Source organism: Penicillium cataractarum (assembly GCF_028827025.1).
Source record: "Penicillium cataractarum strain IBT 29864 chromosome Unknown utg000009l, whole genome shotgun sequence".
Taxonomy (NCBI): domain Eukaryota; kingdom Fungi; phylum Ascomycota; class Eurotiomycetes; order Eurotiales; family Aspergillaceae; genus Penicillium; species Penicillium cataractarum.
This window is the reverse complement of record NW_026622745.1, coordinates 3,916,641-3,931,053: the sequence shown is the minus strand read 5'-3', so window position 1 is coordinate 3,931,053 and position 14,413 is coordinate 3,916,641. Positions and strand designations below refer to the sequence as shown.

The 14,413-nt window shown below is 50.0% G+C and overlaps 5 protein-coding genes across 5 annotated transcripts; 1 reads left to right on the top strand and 4 right to left on the bottom strand.

Annotated features, from left to right (window-relative positions):
• Positions 1-235: 235 nt before the first annotated feature.
• Positions 236-2,318, bottom strand: N7496_012028 (uncharacterized protein; the record flags this gene model as incomplete). The annotated part of the gene is made up of 3 exons (XM_056704941.1): positions 236-1,478; positions 1,532-2,183; positions 2,270-2,318. The coding sequence occupies 3 exons, from the start codon at positions 2,316-2,318 to the stop codon at positions 236-238; spliced, it is 1,944 nt and encodes a 647-aa protein (XP_056550901.1).
• A 1,388-nt stretch (positions 2,319-3,706) lies between these two features.
• N7496_012027 (uncharacterized protein) lies at positions 3,707-4,924 on the top strand (the record flags this gene model as incomplete). The annotated part of the gene is made up of 1 exon (XM_056704940.1): positions 3,707-4,924. One exon carries the CDS (start codon positions 3,707-3,709, stop codon positions 4,922-4,924), a length of 1,218 nt encoding a protein of 405 aa, XP_056550900.1.
• Positions 4,925-6,381: 1,457 nt separating this feature from the next.
• On the bottom strand, positions 6,382-8,232 carry N7496_012026 (uncharacterized protein; the record flags this gene model as incomplete). Its single annotated transcript, XM_056704939.1, has 1 exon — positions 6,382-8,232. The coding sequence occupies one exon, from the start codon at positions 8,230-8,232 to the stop codon at positions 6,382-6,384; it is 1,851 nt and encodes a 616-aa protein (XP_056550899.1).
• An 821-nt stretch (positions 8,233-9,053) lies between these two features.
• N7496_012025 (uncharacterized protein) lies at positions 9,054-10,096 on the bottom strand (the record flags this gene model as incomplete). The annotated part of the gene is made up of 2 exons (XM_056704938.1): positions 9,054-9,412; positions 9,475-10,096. The coding sequence occupies 2 exons, from the start codon at positions 10,094-10,096 to the stop codon at positions 9,054-9,056; spliced, it is 981 nt and encodes a 326-aa protein (XP_056550898.1).
• Positions 10,097-12,933: 2,837 nt separating this feature from the next.
• Positions 12,934-13,872, bottom strand: N7496_012024 (putative C2H2 transcription factor; the record flags this gene model as incomplete). Its single annotated transcript, XM_056704937.1, has 2 exons — positions 12,934-13,519; positions 13,595-13,872. The coding sequence occupies 2 exons, from the start codon at positions 13,870-13,872 to the stop codon at positions 12,934-12,936; spliced, it is 864 nt and encodes a 287-aa protein (XP_056550897.1).
• Positions 13,873-14,413: the final 541 nt, after the last annotated feature.

The following is a 14,413-nucleotide window of genomic DNA, read 5'->3' as shown; positions in this document are numbered from 1 at the left end:
AGGTTTGATCGTTGAAACTGGTCTGACTACAAAAGAGCCTCCATCATAGTTCTGTTAAAAAAGTGGGATTTGAAATGGTGAGAATACACTGAAATTGATGTATTAAAAGCAAACAGAATATAAGAAACATTGAAGACCTGCTAATTATGTCTTATAAAGATACAATCCGTAACATTTGACGAAAATCCCCACCATTTCACCTATCTGATTCACACGCACTGGGAAGATGGAGGGATTATGCCGTCACCAGGACAGCCATACCCATCATCAATACAGCAGACCACAGCGCCGCACCCAGTGATCCTTGCACCGACGAAGAGCCGGAAGTCGATGAAGATTTCGTCGTGGTTTGGTTCGAAGCGGTACCATTCCAGCAATAACGCTGGAAGCACTTAGTACACGCCTCAGGGACGGTGGTACCAGTGCGATCCAAGGAGCGACTCAGTACCGCACAGCCCACGCAGGTCGACCACTCGTCATCTAGAGTACCATTTGCCTGAGTAGCAACATTGTAGCCATTCATGATAACGGCATCGCGCTCGGCATCGGTGAAATTCTCTGTGTGGATGCTGTAGTTGGAGGCAAAGCTAATGTCGTGGTTGGGCAGGTAAACGATCAAAGGTGCCGGGGTGGATAGGCTGGATGCATTGCAGCCGAAGAATGTTGGGCGAGTATTGAGCCCGTTCTTGAGGAAAGTGTCGACATCCGGGACAGGAGGGAAAGAAGTGTCGTTAGCCACGTTCAGCAGGGTCCGGTTGTAGGTGGCCACCAATGCTGAGCCGGTAGGCCAGTCGTAGTCGCTGTCGCCTCCGAGAGAATCAACAGCGAAAATTACGTCCACGTTGCGCTTTCTTTGGATGAGGGGGTAAAGTGGGATGTTTTCGCTGGTTTCGCCTCCATCTTGTACAACAAGGTCAACTTCATCCGCAACTGGTGATGTGGCCGTGTTGTACTTGTAGAAGGGATTGGGGTAATATGCAGGCCCATTGATAGTCGAGTTGGTCGAGCTCGTGGCGTTGAGGAATTCTTCAATGATGTATTTGAACAACTCCGCATCCGTGGAGTTTGATGAAAGTCCTTCCATACCAGCCTCGAAATAGTAGACAAGGTCTTGCCCATATTCATTCCAAATGTCACTTGAAGTGCCTGTGATGAAACCCGCATTATCAAAGCCACGGACGCAAGTATCATTGCTTGGGACTACACCATCAATGAACTGAGTCCCAAGATATTCCAAAGGTGTAAAGCCGTAGATGTTGTCATCATATGTACCCCACTCCCAAGGGGTAGTCTCATAGATTGGGTATTGTTTCGGCGAGGTACCGAGGGTTGATGTGTTACGATGATTTCCAGTCATGACTACCAACGGCAGTGGCATGTCACCATCTTGGAAGGCTTGCGTTTCTGCGATTGAAGACCAGGTGTAGTCGACACCACCATCACTGGCATTGAAGAATTGATAGCCTTGGATACGGCCCCTGAGAGAGGAAGTTAATAAGATTTTGTGGCCCCGAAGAGAAGGCCGGCTTACCAGAAGTCAGGATCACCAGTCGAAAATCCAGCTTCGCGTTTGCTCTTGACTTGATCCGATATGGTTGCCCAGAAGTCGACAGGTGACATCGTAGAAGGGCCAAGGACAATTTCATTTGTAAAATTCCAGAGGTTCTCTTGTAGATTTGACACCGTCGTGAAGTTGTTGATATAGATCGAGCCGAGCGCCCAGGAGCCACCGCTGAGGGCAGAAAAGTAAGTCGATGATTGCAGGAGACCACCCAATTGGCCCTTGGCAGTTGACCCTTCTGTGCGCTCATCAAAGGCCTTGATGGTACCACCGCCATTCAGGCATGCTACCAGACCACCGCCTGATATGCCAATAGCAATATTAGGCAGGGCGGAGTAGTTGCCCGAGTGTTTCTTGATGTAGCTGACCGCATCGAAATCGTCAATCTCGACATGGCCAAAGAAATCCTTTAGGGCAGTTTCGGTCTTCTGTCGTCGAGATTTAAGCCACGTTGTCTCTTCAGAGGACAGCGTTGAAGCGGACCGAATAGTAGGTCGGCTTGACGGACAGGTAACATGAGCTGGGGCATAACCATTTGGAGCATTTGGGAGAGCGCGAGGCCTGATATCCAGAGCTCGCGAAACCTGCTTGCCACTAACCGATGCAGGGATAGCATCTACGGCTGAGTGTGAATCATTTCTTTAGTATTCATATTCTACAAACCCAGAAGGCGGATGGGAATATCCGTAGTGTATATCAGGGACTTACATGGTACGGTGCCGAGGAAGCCCAAGGCCAAGAGTGCTGTAGTCTTCATGGAGCCGGTTGCTGAATTGGTTGACAGTAAGAGAGATGACGGGCTCTGAAGAGGACAACGCTGCACAAGTTGATGCTTTCATCTTTGGGCGGGGGTTATCGAGCTACTTATAACTCCAAGCTGCAGGGCTGTGCCCAAGCCAGTCGAAGCTTCGCTTGGCATCTTCAGTCTCCAATGTGACGATAAAGTAAGCGGAGAACGGAAGACTGTGCATTGGGGTGGATCTAAGGGATGCCCTGAGTCCTCTAGCCCTACCTTGGAAATAATGAGGGATTTCGTCGGGCTGGGGTTTAATCCCTATCGAGTAACCAGCTCGGAATAAGGTGGCTCTTTTTTTGTGGATCTGCACTGGGCACATCGTACATACTAAGTAAGGCTCCCAGACTAAACCAATTTAGGTAACTAGTTCATATCCACAGTACACGCTTAGTCTGGATTATATAGGCGCCACTGTGGGGATATCGGCAAATCGGTGGTTAGTCGGTGCGACTCGGTGTAGATCTGGTCAGGTACCAGATTCAGGAGTTCGGGGGGACCCCTGTAAATACTAAATTGCCAGTCACCTCAAGACCTGGAAGGAATCTGCCTTGTCAAGTTGTTATTCTTCTCGCTTATCTGTTCTTCTTCCTCTCACAGGTCAACATCATTGTTTTGAGTCTCGTCGTAGTGGGTCTTCGCTTTGCATTAGCTCGTGGGGGCTGATCCCCACGGGGCCTCCTCGTTTCCAGCCGAAGCCTTTTGACGGGAAGTTCGGAACAGTTAGCCCCCAACGCACCCTAAAATGATAAATCCATTCTTTTTCTACGTATGACTATGCACCAATTTTCATAAAATAAGCTCCACCTAGACACGAGCCGTATGCTTCATTTGGTCCTCCTAAAATTCGTGGCTGCTAAGAGGCCGCTAAAAGGGGGCCAAAATATACGAGCACTATCGTAGCCCGCTCAGCCCACTTCATTAAGACCATAATGGCAAGCTATTCATGACATGTTACGTAGACGTATGCAGCTTGAATGCTTGATCTTTGTAAAGCAAAGCAAGCCGTCTAAACAGGGAATGCATCCCGACGCTAAAACATACCTTTCGAATCAGACCGAGTCCTTTACAAGGCTGTTTAGTTTGCTACAGTCAAGGCTGTTTAGTTTGCTACAGTCAAGAGCAGACAGGAAACATGCTATATCATTCAACGAAGGAATCAAGTCTGCAGAGAAGAACGGGAAGGATAAGAGAGAAAAAGAAGAAACAGTGAACTCGATTACGTACCTATGGTCGAGTTCCCCGGAGATTGCCTCAGCTCGTCACATAGTTCACAGAATTATAAATAACGAGACATTGCTTCATGAACTTGAGATCGCCAACGAATATCTTTCCAAAAAAAAACCAGCACCATGACTTTATTTTCCTTACTCATTGTTACTGCCGGCTCGCTGGCCATTGCTGGAGCCAAACCGCTATCTCAACCCCCTCGCCAGCTTTCGAGTGCAACAACCCCTCTCATCGCAACTGGATATGGAACTGTGTTCGATGCACCAGTTACCATTGGAAACCAAACCTTCATGCTCCTTGTCGACACTGGTAGCAGTGATACCTATGTCATGCAGACCGGTTTCACCTGCATTAATAGTACCAGCAACCTCGTGATCCTCGAAGAGGATTGTGAGTACTCCCAGGAGACATACCACAAATCCAAGACCTATCGGAAGATCGCCAACGAGATGTTTGGTGTCGAGTATGGAGCGGGACTTGCGAGCGGTTCCATGGTCTATGAAGAAGTGTCCATTGGTGGTATAACAGTCAAGTCACAAAAGACCGCCATCGCAAACGACTCCAATCCCATGGGAGATGGAGTAAATAGCGGGTTGCTTGGTCTGGCTTATCCATCGATCACCTCGGCCCACCCGGCGAATCACACGGACAATTCAACGTACTGGTACGATCGTCTGGTCTATAACCCTTTGCTCTTCACTATGTATGAGGAGGGCTTGATCGATTCATACTTCAGTCTTGCACTGGCTCATACACCTCAAAATGCCTCCGTTACTTTGGGCGGGTATATGACTGTCGGTGGTCTCCCCCCCGTTGATCACAGCTCTCATTTCTCGACTGTACCTGTTGAGATTACCGAGGGAATTCCGCTGTGGTATACATCCGGAAAGAAGACTCAATCATACTGGTCGACGACCGTCAAAAACGTTAAGTACGGTGCATCATCTTCCGACAAGCTGACAACCAATTCGACTTCCTTCCAAGCATTCATTGATTCGGGAAATTATGTTTCGTACCTCCCCAACGAAATTATTGAGCCGATTAATGCCCTGTTTTCTCCTCCGGCAACCTACGATTCTGCATCAGGCGTGTATATTGTTGACTGCTCTGCGAATGCACCAGAGTTCGGTATCACGCTAGGTGATCAGACTTTCTACCATGATGGCTCGGATCTTATCTATCAGACCGGTGATGGTTATTGCTATTCAGCCCTGGCGTCTTCAGATGAAGTCTCTCTGGGTGGTATCACACTAAACATCATCGGTGTGCCCTTCTTGAAGAGTGTGGTTGCTGTGTTTGATTTCGGGAAGAACGAAATGCGATTCGCGAAGAAATATTAGAAGGGTTGGGGGAATTCTGGGATTTTGGGTTATCTATTTGTTGAAGTACCTGTCAAACTAATTTTCCAACTGTATCTAATTCGTCGTTCGATCATTTGCATGGATTGTGTTTCTGTCTCTGCCTGGCTTTGCTCAATTTAGAACATTTTGAACAGCCCCTCCCATTCACCACTCGTATCTGTTTTAGGAAGTATGATTTGCCCATACCTGGAACTGTATTTACGGTAATTTTAATGATCTACGAGAGGTATGTACATCGAAGAAAAGTGGTGGGACTGTCCCTGACTAAATTCAGCTTAGCATGACCTGTGGGGCTTTGGGAAAGAAAGCGTGTTTGCCATCTGGGAGGTAATCTATTTTGGAATATCTCAGAGGTAATTTATTTTGGAATTCTACTGTAAAATTCATGTATATCCCGGCCTTTTTCAATAGCCCCAGGATCGTACCATGTCCCCGGGACCAGAAATCGTAGTTACTAGGAGCTACACGTGTGCTGAGAACCATGTCGATGGCGTCTGGGAGGATTTATCATAATTTCCGGGAGGACCATAGGGCTGCAGCAAATCCTGGTCCTTGTGGGTCTTTTTAAAGCAATTAATAGAGCCCAACTCCGTTCCTGATTAAGTTTAGGCAAATCCTTTTTAGCCAATAATGAAAAATATGAAAATTCAAGAGAGGCGCCATCAAAGCTTTAATAGAATGCAGTGATAGCCCGCTTTTGTTCCAAGAACGGAATAGATCGCAACTGTCCGTGACCTCTTTCTCCTCGATTTGGGATTTCTGGAATACTGGGGTTAAGTCGGAGTTTATTTCGGATTTAAACTTAGAACTGGAATAGTCCTGTCGGAGCGGACGAATCCTGAGACCGAATTCCTAGTAGGGCTAGGCTCTTCCATGAAGTTAGGTGGAATAGCTACCTGATGTGAATAAATTTTCAATACAGTATCTTTCATGATGTCATGTGGCATAATTTGGGAAGCCTCATATCATTGATGCTGTCTACGAGAATTTAGTTTGCTGGAGCTAACATTGGTTACATCTACTAAGAGGAAGCACAAGTTCGAGAATCATACATTTCATACAAGAGGCTGCGACGACTAACATTGCAATAGATTGGAAAAAGATATTCCCCAAACTCACTCATTTACGATTGACACGCTCAACCTCCAGGTTCCCGAACATCTTCGTCGCCTGAATCCTACATGAGGGTTCGCATCCCCCTAGGTTCCTTGAATTCCTTGAAGAACAAGCGTCCAGAGTAATGAACCCATCATGTCCTCAGATGGATAGCCAATAGATACCGAATATTCAAAGCATGTAAATCACCAACAAGTAGATGGACAGAAGTCATATCGTCACCCATGTTGTCTGCACATCGTACACAATCCGACTCAACAAATACTCCCATGGCCGCTCACTTCTGCTTCTCTCGCCGTTCATTGTTGGCAAGCAGATGATCACTCCATGTTTACATCAGGGTCCGCAGATCGGGAGTTGGACCCATCCTTCAAGAGACCCCGGAGGTTCTCATTGAACTGGCCAGCCTCCTCCAGCAGCTCCTCCAGAGCGTCCTCGTCCAGCTCTGAGTTCTCCTCATACTCGACATCGGGGCGGGAGTCGTAGCTGAGGAAGAGCTTCTGGCAATCATTGGCCAGCTTCTGGTACCGGGCCTCCAGTTTCTGCTCCCAGGTTCCCTCCGTGATATCACGGGCCGTGAAGGGAAGACCGTTTGTCCCTGCAGCTCGCTTCTCGGCCTCGGAATCGAGCTTGGCCTGCTCAATCCGCTGGTTGTACCGGTATTGAGTGACCGGAGGTTCTGGTAGCGTGGGACCATCCTGGTCGGCCATGATAGCAGCCGCACCGTCCTTGCCCAAGGCCAACTGCAACCGTCTCTCGCGGGCAAGGTGGGCCTGGTTCTCGTCGGGCTCAGTGAAGAGCTGCTCCCAGTCATCCCAATGTTTCTGCAAAGTCTGCATTGGGTGCACGGTATCAACAGGCAGGGCGATTGAGCTACCTTGGCAGACATTATTGATAGCGGCCGTCTTCTCAGCCAGTGACAACGGCTCTGTAGGACAGGAATTCATGGGCATGATTGAAGACCCCTCGGTAGTCACAACAGGATGGCTCCGCTTGACGCGCTTTGCCACAGGCTCATCATCTTCGTCCAGCCGAAGTATTTCAATGCCATTGCCGCAGTCTCCGGCCAGCTCCTTCGAGAGACCTCGCTTCTCCAGGATTTGCCAAGCTGCGCGCACGTCTCTGGTCTTGTACTTCAGAAATTTCTGTTCTGGGTCATTGGCGATTTTCGATTGATATTCTTTGGCAATCCTACCAAGAATATGCGCTTTGGGCACATTCCGATCGTTGGTGCAGTCGAGCTTCATCAAGAATTGGAGCTGTTTGTCCCTCATATTCTTCAATTCTTCGTCCTCGCGTTCCAGAACCTTATGGTACCGGTCCAGGTACTCTCTGGCCTTTTTGTCTTGCTTTCGACTGAGACCAAGCCTATTGACGACATCCTCCCAGGTGTATTTCTCTAAGAGGTTGTCCAAGATCTCTACTTGGAGAGACTGAGTAAGATCTCCCCATTCGGGAACCCGAGACTCTTGCTCAGTTTCAACTTCGCTGTCTGAGAACTCGACAACCAGTCGGTTTGCAAGGTCCAGGTCATTAGAACCAGCTGGTTTCTTTTGTCCAGAGCCAGCCATGTGTGCCATGTTCCTCATATAGACCACGTTCAGCTCCGTGTTTCTGGCTTCCCAGTCCACATTGGCTCCGTCAGGTGCTTCATACTCAGCATCGACTTCATTGGCATCCGCGGGGTCTTGGTTCTTTGCTGGTTCCTGGTTTTTGGACTCATTGATGTCGGCTTCATCATCCTGACCACTGATTCTGAAGATCGGCCCTGGGTGATATGACTCACGAGGGAGAGGATCAAGACCTTGAAGACGTCTTTCGCGGTCTTCCTTGACACGGCGCAAGTGTCCTTCTCTGGTACCGGTAGGTATCGGCTGGCCAATTGTTGGGAGGCTTGGGAACGCGGCAGGAGGAAGGTTAGGATCGAAGAGGGGGATGAACGGCTTCACAGGACCCTTTTTCTTGGGTTGAGGGGGCGGTGGTTGATACTCCACTCCAGCCTTTGCGGCGCGGGCCTTTCGAATGCGCTCGAGGAGTTCTTCCTGAGTTAGAATTTCCTCACCGTCCTCAGGAGGCTCAGCATGCTCAGCTGGCTCAGTAGGTTCCGCAGACTTCACTGCATGCGCGGAGGGGCGCGAATTTTTCTTAGTGTTTGTCTTCTTCTTGACCATTTTGAAGTCTCGTGTTAGATTCAGCGAAGGTGGGTTGCGGGTGTTGGCATTTCACGGGACTTTGGAAACAGTCCAACGGAAATACCAATGACAGGTCTTTCGAAGATGACTCGTGAAAGATACAGATGAACGTGGGAGGCAGTGGTGGACGATATGTACAGCAGTCGGTGCTTTCTCACAGAGAGACAGCAAGAGGCTGGTGCCTCGGGGCCACTCGAGTGAGAGATGTGTTGAACTGATGACACAAGGCGTAGGATCTCACAAAAATATTTGTCTGGCAAGAAGAAATGGAGACAGTGAAGATGTAGGATAAGGCAGAGAAGGGACTGTTGGAAAAGCGTGGGATCGTGGAGGAATGTGGTGAAGGAAGATGGGGAAGAGGAAGCAAGAAAGAGAGAGAGAGAGAAAGCAGAGGTTGTTGATGTTGTGGATGGACACGCTCGCGTGTGTTGGCCTCAGAGTTGTCCATGCCTAGTTTGCCGACTTCTACTCGTTGACTAATATGGCAAGTACAGATCAGGACTGACCAGTTTGGTGGATATCTGAATATCAGCCAGTAATAAATATGGACTCTCTATCAAATGGGTATTTCCGTCGTCGACGACTAAAGCCATAGATAAAACAACTCTTGCTCTCTAAAAAATACAAAAAATGAAAAAGCCACCACATAAAAATATTGAAACATAACTGCCGCATTGAAAGCCATGATGTAACGTACCAGGCCCGTTTTGTCTACCTGAAGTTTGTCAGACGCAACAAGGTCTGTCGAGACGTGGGAGTAGAGTGCTCGGTCTCTGTTCAGCAAGCAAGTGCACTGCGATCTAAGCTACTCGATCCTGGAACGGTGCCCGCGGCATTCGATCCATGGATGAATGGCCCTTGCTGTCGATTTCCATATCACTATCGGCCATGTCGATATCGTTCTCCTGTCGATCCGCGAAGCTACGCTTCTTGGCTAGAAGCACAGGCGGAATGGGAGGAGGTGCCAGAGTCGTTGCTCCACTTTGTGTGTTGGCATGTTTGGCACTTTCGACGTCACGTTTGGCCATTAGGATAGACTCGAAGGCAGCAAGAATGCGTCTCATGGGATCTTCAATGGAGACACAGAATCGGTGCTGCTGGACTGCATGCGTGGCGCGAACAGCGTCCAGATTAAGCATGACCATGATATAAGCAATGGCTACGCCAGCAGAGCGTTCATTTCCCGATTCACAGAAGACCAGAACCTTCCTCTTGCGCAACGCGTCCCGGCCATCGGGGAGTTCAAGTCGGAGTGGTTATTATCGTCCATTCCTGCGAGATGATCATTGATTCGGCGGATGGCCCGAGGAAACGCGGAAATCAACTCTTGGTTATCAAGCACGTCGATCGTATCAGCCTTGATGCCGAGTTGAGTGGCGGCCTTGTCTCCAGACACGAGTCGCGCATGAGCGGATTGGCGATTGCGGATTGCTAAAAGAAGAGTGAAGCCCTGGCTGCGAAGCGACTCAAGGTCCCGGAGACATGAATATGGGCCCAGCGATAAGAATGGAAGGATAGGCTGAGCCTCGCGGCGCATCTCGTAGCTCCATTGCGAGTGGTTGAAGCGACGCGTGAACCCGTCGAGATACGCGAGGTTGAAAAATCCCGGGCAGACAAAGTCCCCATCAGCAAATTGGTGTGTTGCCCGGCTGAAGACCTTATTGTCAACCACCACGGTGTCGTTGTCATCATCAAATTGCCCAAGGCCGAAGTAGCCCAATCCTGGGCTCATACCAACACCGGAAGGGTATTTCGGAGCGGAGGTGTACTCCTGCGTGCGGACATAATGAGCTTGAATATCTTGGGACATTGGCACCTCACTCGACGGAGAGAAGTTGGACATGATGTCGGGCATGGCCTGTTATGCTGGACACGCGAGGTTGTTGAAAGAGGTTGAGTCTGCCACTTCAGTGGGACCGTAAGGAAAGAAGAGGGAAGACTAAAACTCCACTCGGCAGAACCTCAGAGCAGCTCAGAATTCAGCTTGCAGAGCCCCCACATGTCCAACGTGCTACAGGATACAGCTGCACTGTGCCACAAAAATTCACGCGGTGGCACAGATCGTAAACAACAGCAATGGATCCCGTCACCACCACCTAGCCGTCTCAGAGTGGCTTCAATTTTGGATCTGGTAAAAATTCCAAGAGATGGTCAAAACCCTTGTGGGCCCTTGAGTTATCCTGAAGGGTTCTTCATGCGTTGAATGAATGACCCCAAGAACGGGTCTAGAGGTGAGGTTGGTTTAACCTACCTGGGGAAGCTGCCAAGATATTATGTAAGACACTTTTTTTAGCCGCATGCGGATGAGTGGTCCTGCGTGGTAAATAGTTCTCCAATCAATCGAGGACATATAGATTTAGATTTGTATCTATGTCTTGAGTAAATATGTTCTTGTTGATTCCCTGGATTCATGAACGTCCGGGGGTCTTTTCGAGTGACCGGTCCATATTGCATATCTGTCTATCAGGCGGAATGGAGTCGATATCGAATGGCATGCATCTTCTCTACGAGAGCAGAGCGTGCTCAGATCAAAAGATTACAAAAAAAGGATTATTATTTATCCATATTAAATAAAGATTCAAAAAATAAGACCCGAAACCGTGCCGCCCAGGTGGGACATTGGCCCCGGTCACCCGCTAACTCCGCCCCACTGGCCATCCGGTACTTAAACCCGACGATCATGGGGAGAGTGGTGTCGATTAGACGAGTGCATCGACACCACCCGGTTTCGAACCTCCCACTCGCCCGAGGTTCATGGTAAGTCTAGTGTTTTACCACTAGGTTACCAGGGGTCTTCTTGCCAATTTGGAACTGGAAGTGATCCTTAGATTGTCAAGGGCAAACAAAAGGGCCTTAGTTCGAGCCCCGCTCGATTCTCCACTACCCGTGGGCTTCTTTTCGGTTCCACCCAAAGGCCCGATATTACTTGTTGATCTCGATATCGGGATTATTACCCCATGGGGTTGATTTTGATATTGACGGGAGGCCTCCATGCTGGACCAGATTGATCCCCACCCATGGCACTGGAAGCATCTGCGCATGGAAGTAGTGTGGCAAGAGTACGGTATACACCTGCACTTTTATGCCTCCACATTTCGACAGCATATCCACCCACAAGCCTTTTTTATGACCTTCGTGTTATGGACGTGCCGTGCCCTTCTACCGGAGCCATAAACCAGCACGCTATCAATTTTATGCATTTCTGCATACCCAAAGGGCATCCCACAGTACAGTTTGTCCATCATTACACTCCTCTGGATAGTCTGTGCTGACCCTCTGTCTATTCCACAGCACGACAGACCATGATACCCGAGCCATGCACCAGCGCACCATCGATGTTACGCATTTCTGCGTACCCAAAAGAGCATTTTGAGTATCCCAGGCTGCACTGTACCCATCACAACGCCTCTCTGGATAGTCTGTGCTAACATTCTATCTATTTCGCAGCATGACGGGACCATGACACCCGAGCCATGAACCAGCATACCAGGCACAGCCTTCCATATACTATTGTCCTACATACACGAAGAGATCCGATGCATCTGCAGATCCATGACATGCAGCGAGACAACATTCCGAACATTCCATGCAACATGCTGATGCTAACATCCCATCCATCCGACGCCACGCCTAACGCCGTCAAACCCGCAAGCCAAACCATCCTCTTCGATTACAAATCCACCCATCGCAACCTTCCTGAACCCCTAGGTTGCCTGTTCCATTTCACCGAAACCCGGAAATCCGACCTACTAACTCCGAACCGCATACCCTACACATGACTCGAAAGCCTCCAACAATCACACGGCTCACGATGACCATGACGAATCCGCCATCAACCATGACTCATTCGTATCCCGGGGATCCGGCGGTAGCCTTGTATGAATCGGGTGCCCGCGGACGGGAGACCAAGTCCACCATGAGGCTCATGCGCCGCTAGGCGGGATTACTAGATGGGGGCTGGCGGGAAGGTTCACGAAGGATAGGGGTCTAGATTTGGATGGCCTTAGGGGAGTGGGCTTGGGGGCCTCAGGTGCCGATGGTTGCCTGGCGCGGTGTGGCTGGTGGGGGTTTTGGCCCCCATTTAGGATCGACGGATCTACGGATGCCTTGTTTGCGAGGCTGCGAGGCTGCGAGGCTGCGAGGTACGGCAATATAGTTCAGGGATCGGGGAGGCAATACGAACTGCGATGCAAATGGATGGTGAATCTGGTATACATTAAGGGATATTACATAGAGAATAGGAGATTCGGTGCTGAAGAATCGAAGGCGCTAGGCGCTGCGGAGACTAATCGGATGGAAATGGCAAACGAGTTTGTCAAATAATAACTTGGGAATAGAAAGATAAGACAATGGTACAACTGGGGTATATGAGACGATGGATACACCTTGTGGAAAGAAAACCGCCTGACCCATTGAAAGCCAATGTCAAGCAAAACGCCTTAGGTCCCTAACAGCTAGCTTGACGGCCATCGACCCCCGGCCATCATCAACAAAAAACCCAGATGCAGTAAACATGGTGAGATAGGGGACTAGAAACGAGGAATAGAGAACAAAAGCAAATATTTCAGACCTCTGTTCGAGAGGAGGAACGCCCATGGAAATGCAAAGAACAAACATCACGAAGAAAACGATAGCCATCCCACATAATTAAGCGGTAGAGTAGAGAGGGAGGGGTAGGACCTAAAGCTGAGGAGCGGCAACCTGGGGCGCGGGGGGTGGCATCGCCTGCGTAAGCTGAGGATCGTGTTCGGGCACGGGCGGCTGAGGGATGGCTTGCTGGAGATCGGCGACGATGCGCTCCAGCTGCTCCAGGCGGCGATCCTTCTCCTGGACCTCGCGACGCAGTCGCTTGACTTCGTTGTGCAGATCATCGCCATTATCATGGGGATCGGTAAGGTCACCATCGGCCGAATCGCGCCCGCGCTTGAGACCACCAGTCGCCGGGAGGGAGTTGGCGCGAACGCCCTCCAGCTCGTTGGCGCGTTCCCATGGCATATCCACGAGAATAGAGGTTGTAGGACCTTCCTCCGTGTGCATGTGGCGACGGCGCAAGTGCTCTCGAAGGTTTTCCTGGCGCGTGAATCCGTTGCCGGTGCTGCGGTTGCAATCGGCATAGGGACACATCAAGGGCTTCTTGGCGTCATTGTTCTTCTTGTGGACCTCGCGCTGGTGACGCAAGAGACCACCAGAGTAGGTGAAGCCTTGAATCTTATCGCAACCAGGTTCGTAGCACTTGTAAGGGCGATCGTGTTTATCCATGTGTTTACTGATCGACGAGTTAGTATAGGGAAGCGCCAGCGACCGGCGACGGTCGCGTGGAAAGGGAAACGAATTAACTTACTTCCATTCACAAGGACGGCGGAAGGTAGGCGGCGCAGCCTGACAGTCGGTGTGGTCGCAAAAGATTTGGCCTTCGGCGTTCTTAGGAGGATCGCGGGCGCGTCGGACGGAGAGGCGTGGGCGCGCAGTCTCCATACCACCATAACCGAGGGCGGCAGCTTGTTCGTTCATTCTGGCAATTGAGGAGAGAGATTCCGTTGCTGAGGCGAGGGCAGAGGCAACAGTGACCACGTGCGGAGCTTCACTTCGCGGACTAGGATAGTCAGAGCCGTCGCCCATAGTATCGTGTCGACCCCACTCCAACTGAGGGGATTTGTAGTGGAATAGAGATACCGGCAAGACGCGTCCACCGATCACTCACAACCACACTGGGAGTTGGTTCGCAAGGGGGGAGATGGAAAATAAAGCAGAAACAATTCCTGAGGATCAGGAAAAGAGAAGATTCAAATAAAATTGACCGAAGTCGAGAGGAAAGAAAGCCGATGGCGTGGTAGTTGGGGTTGGTACTGGTTGATGGGGGGAGAGCGAAAAAGTGGCCCAAATTTTCAGGTCTCAAGGCAGCACCATCGCCCCTTTTATAACCTAAGGCCGCCTTGGTGCGTCAACCGCCACTGTGGCGCAGGAATTTTGCCGCGCTTCTCGGAGTTTCTGTTCGTCCACGACAGTCCCGGAGTTACCGACAAGCTGAAGAGGGTCCTCTTAAATTGTTCAGCAGGGCAAATTCGTCACTGGGCCGGAGGCATCTATATACTACTGCATGTATGCAGGCTTCGACCAGGGGGAATGCGTTGGCCTTTTAATGCTTTTCTTGCTTTGGGCG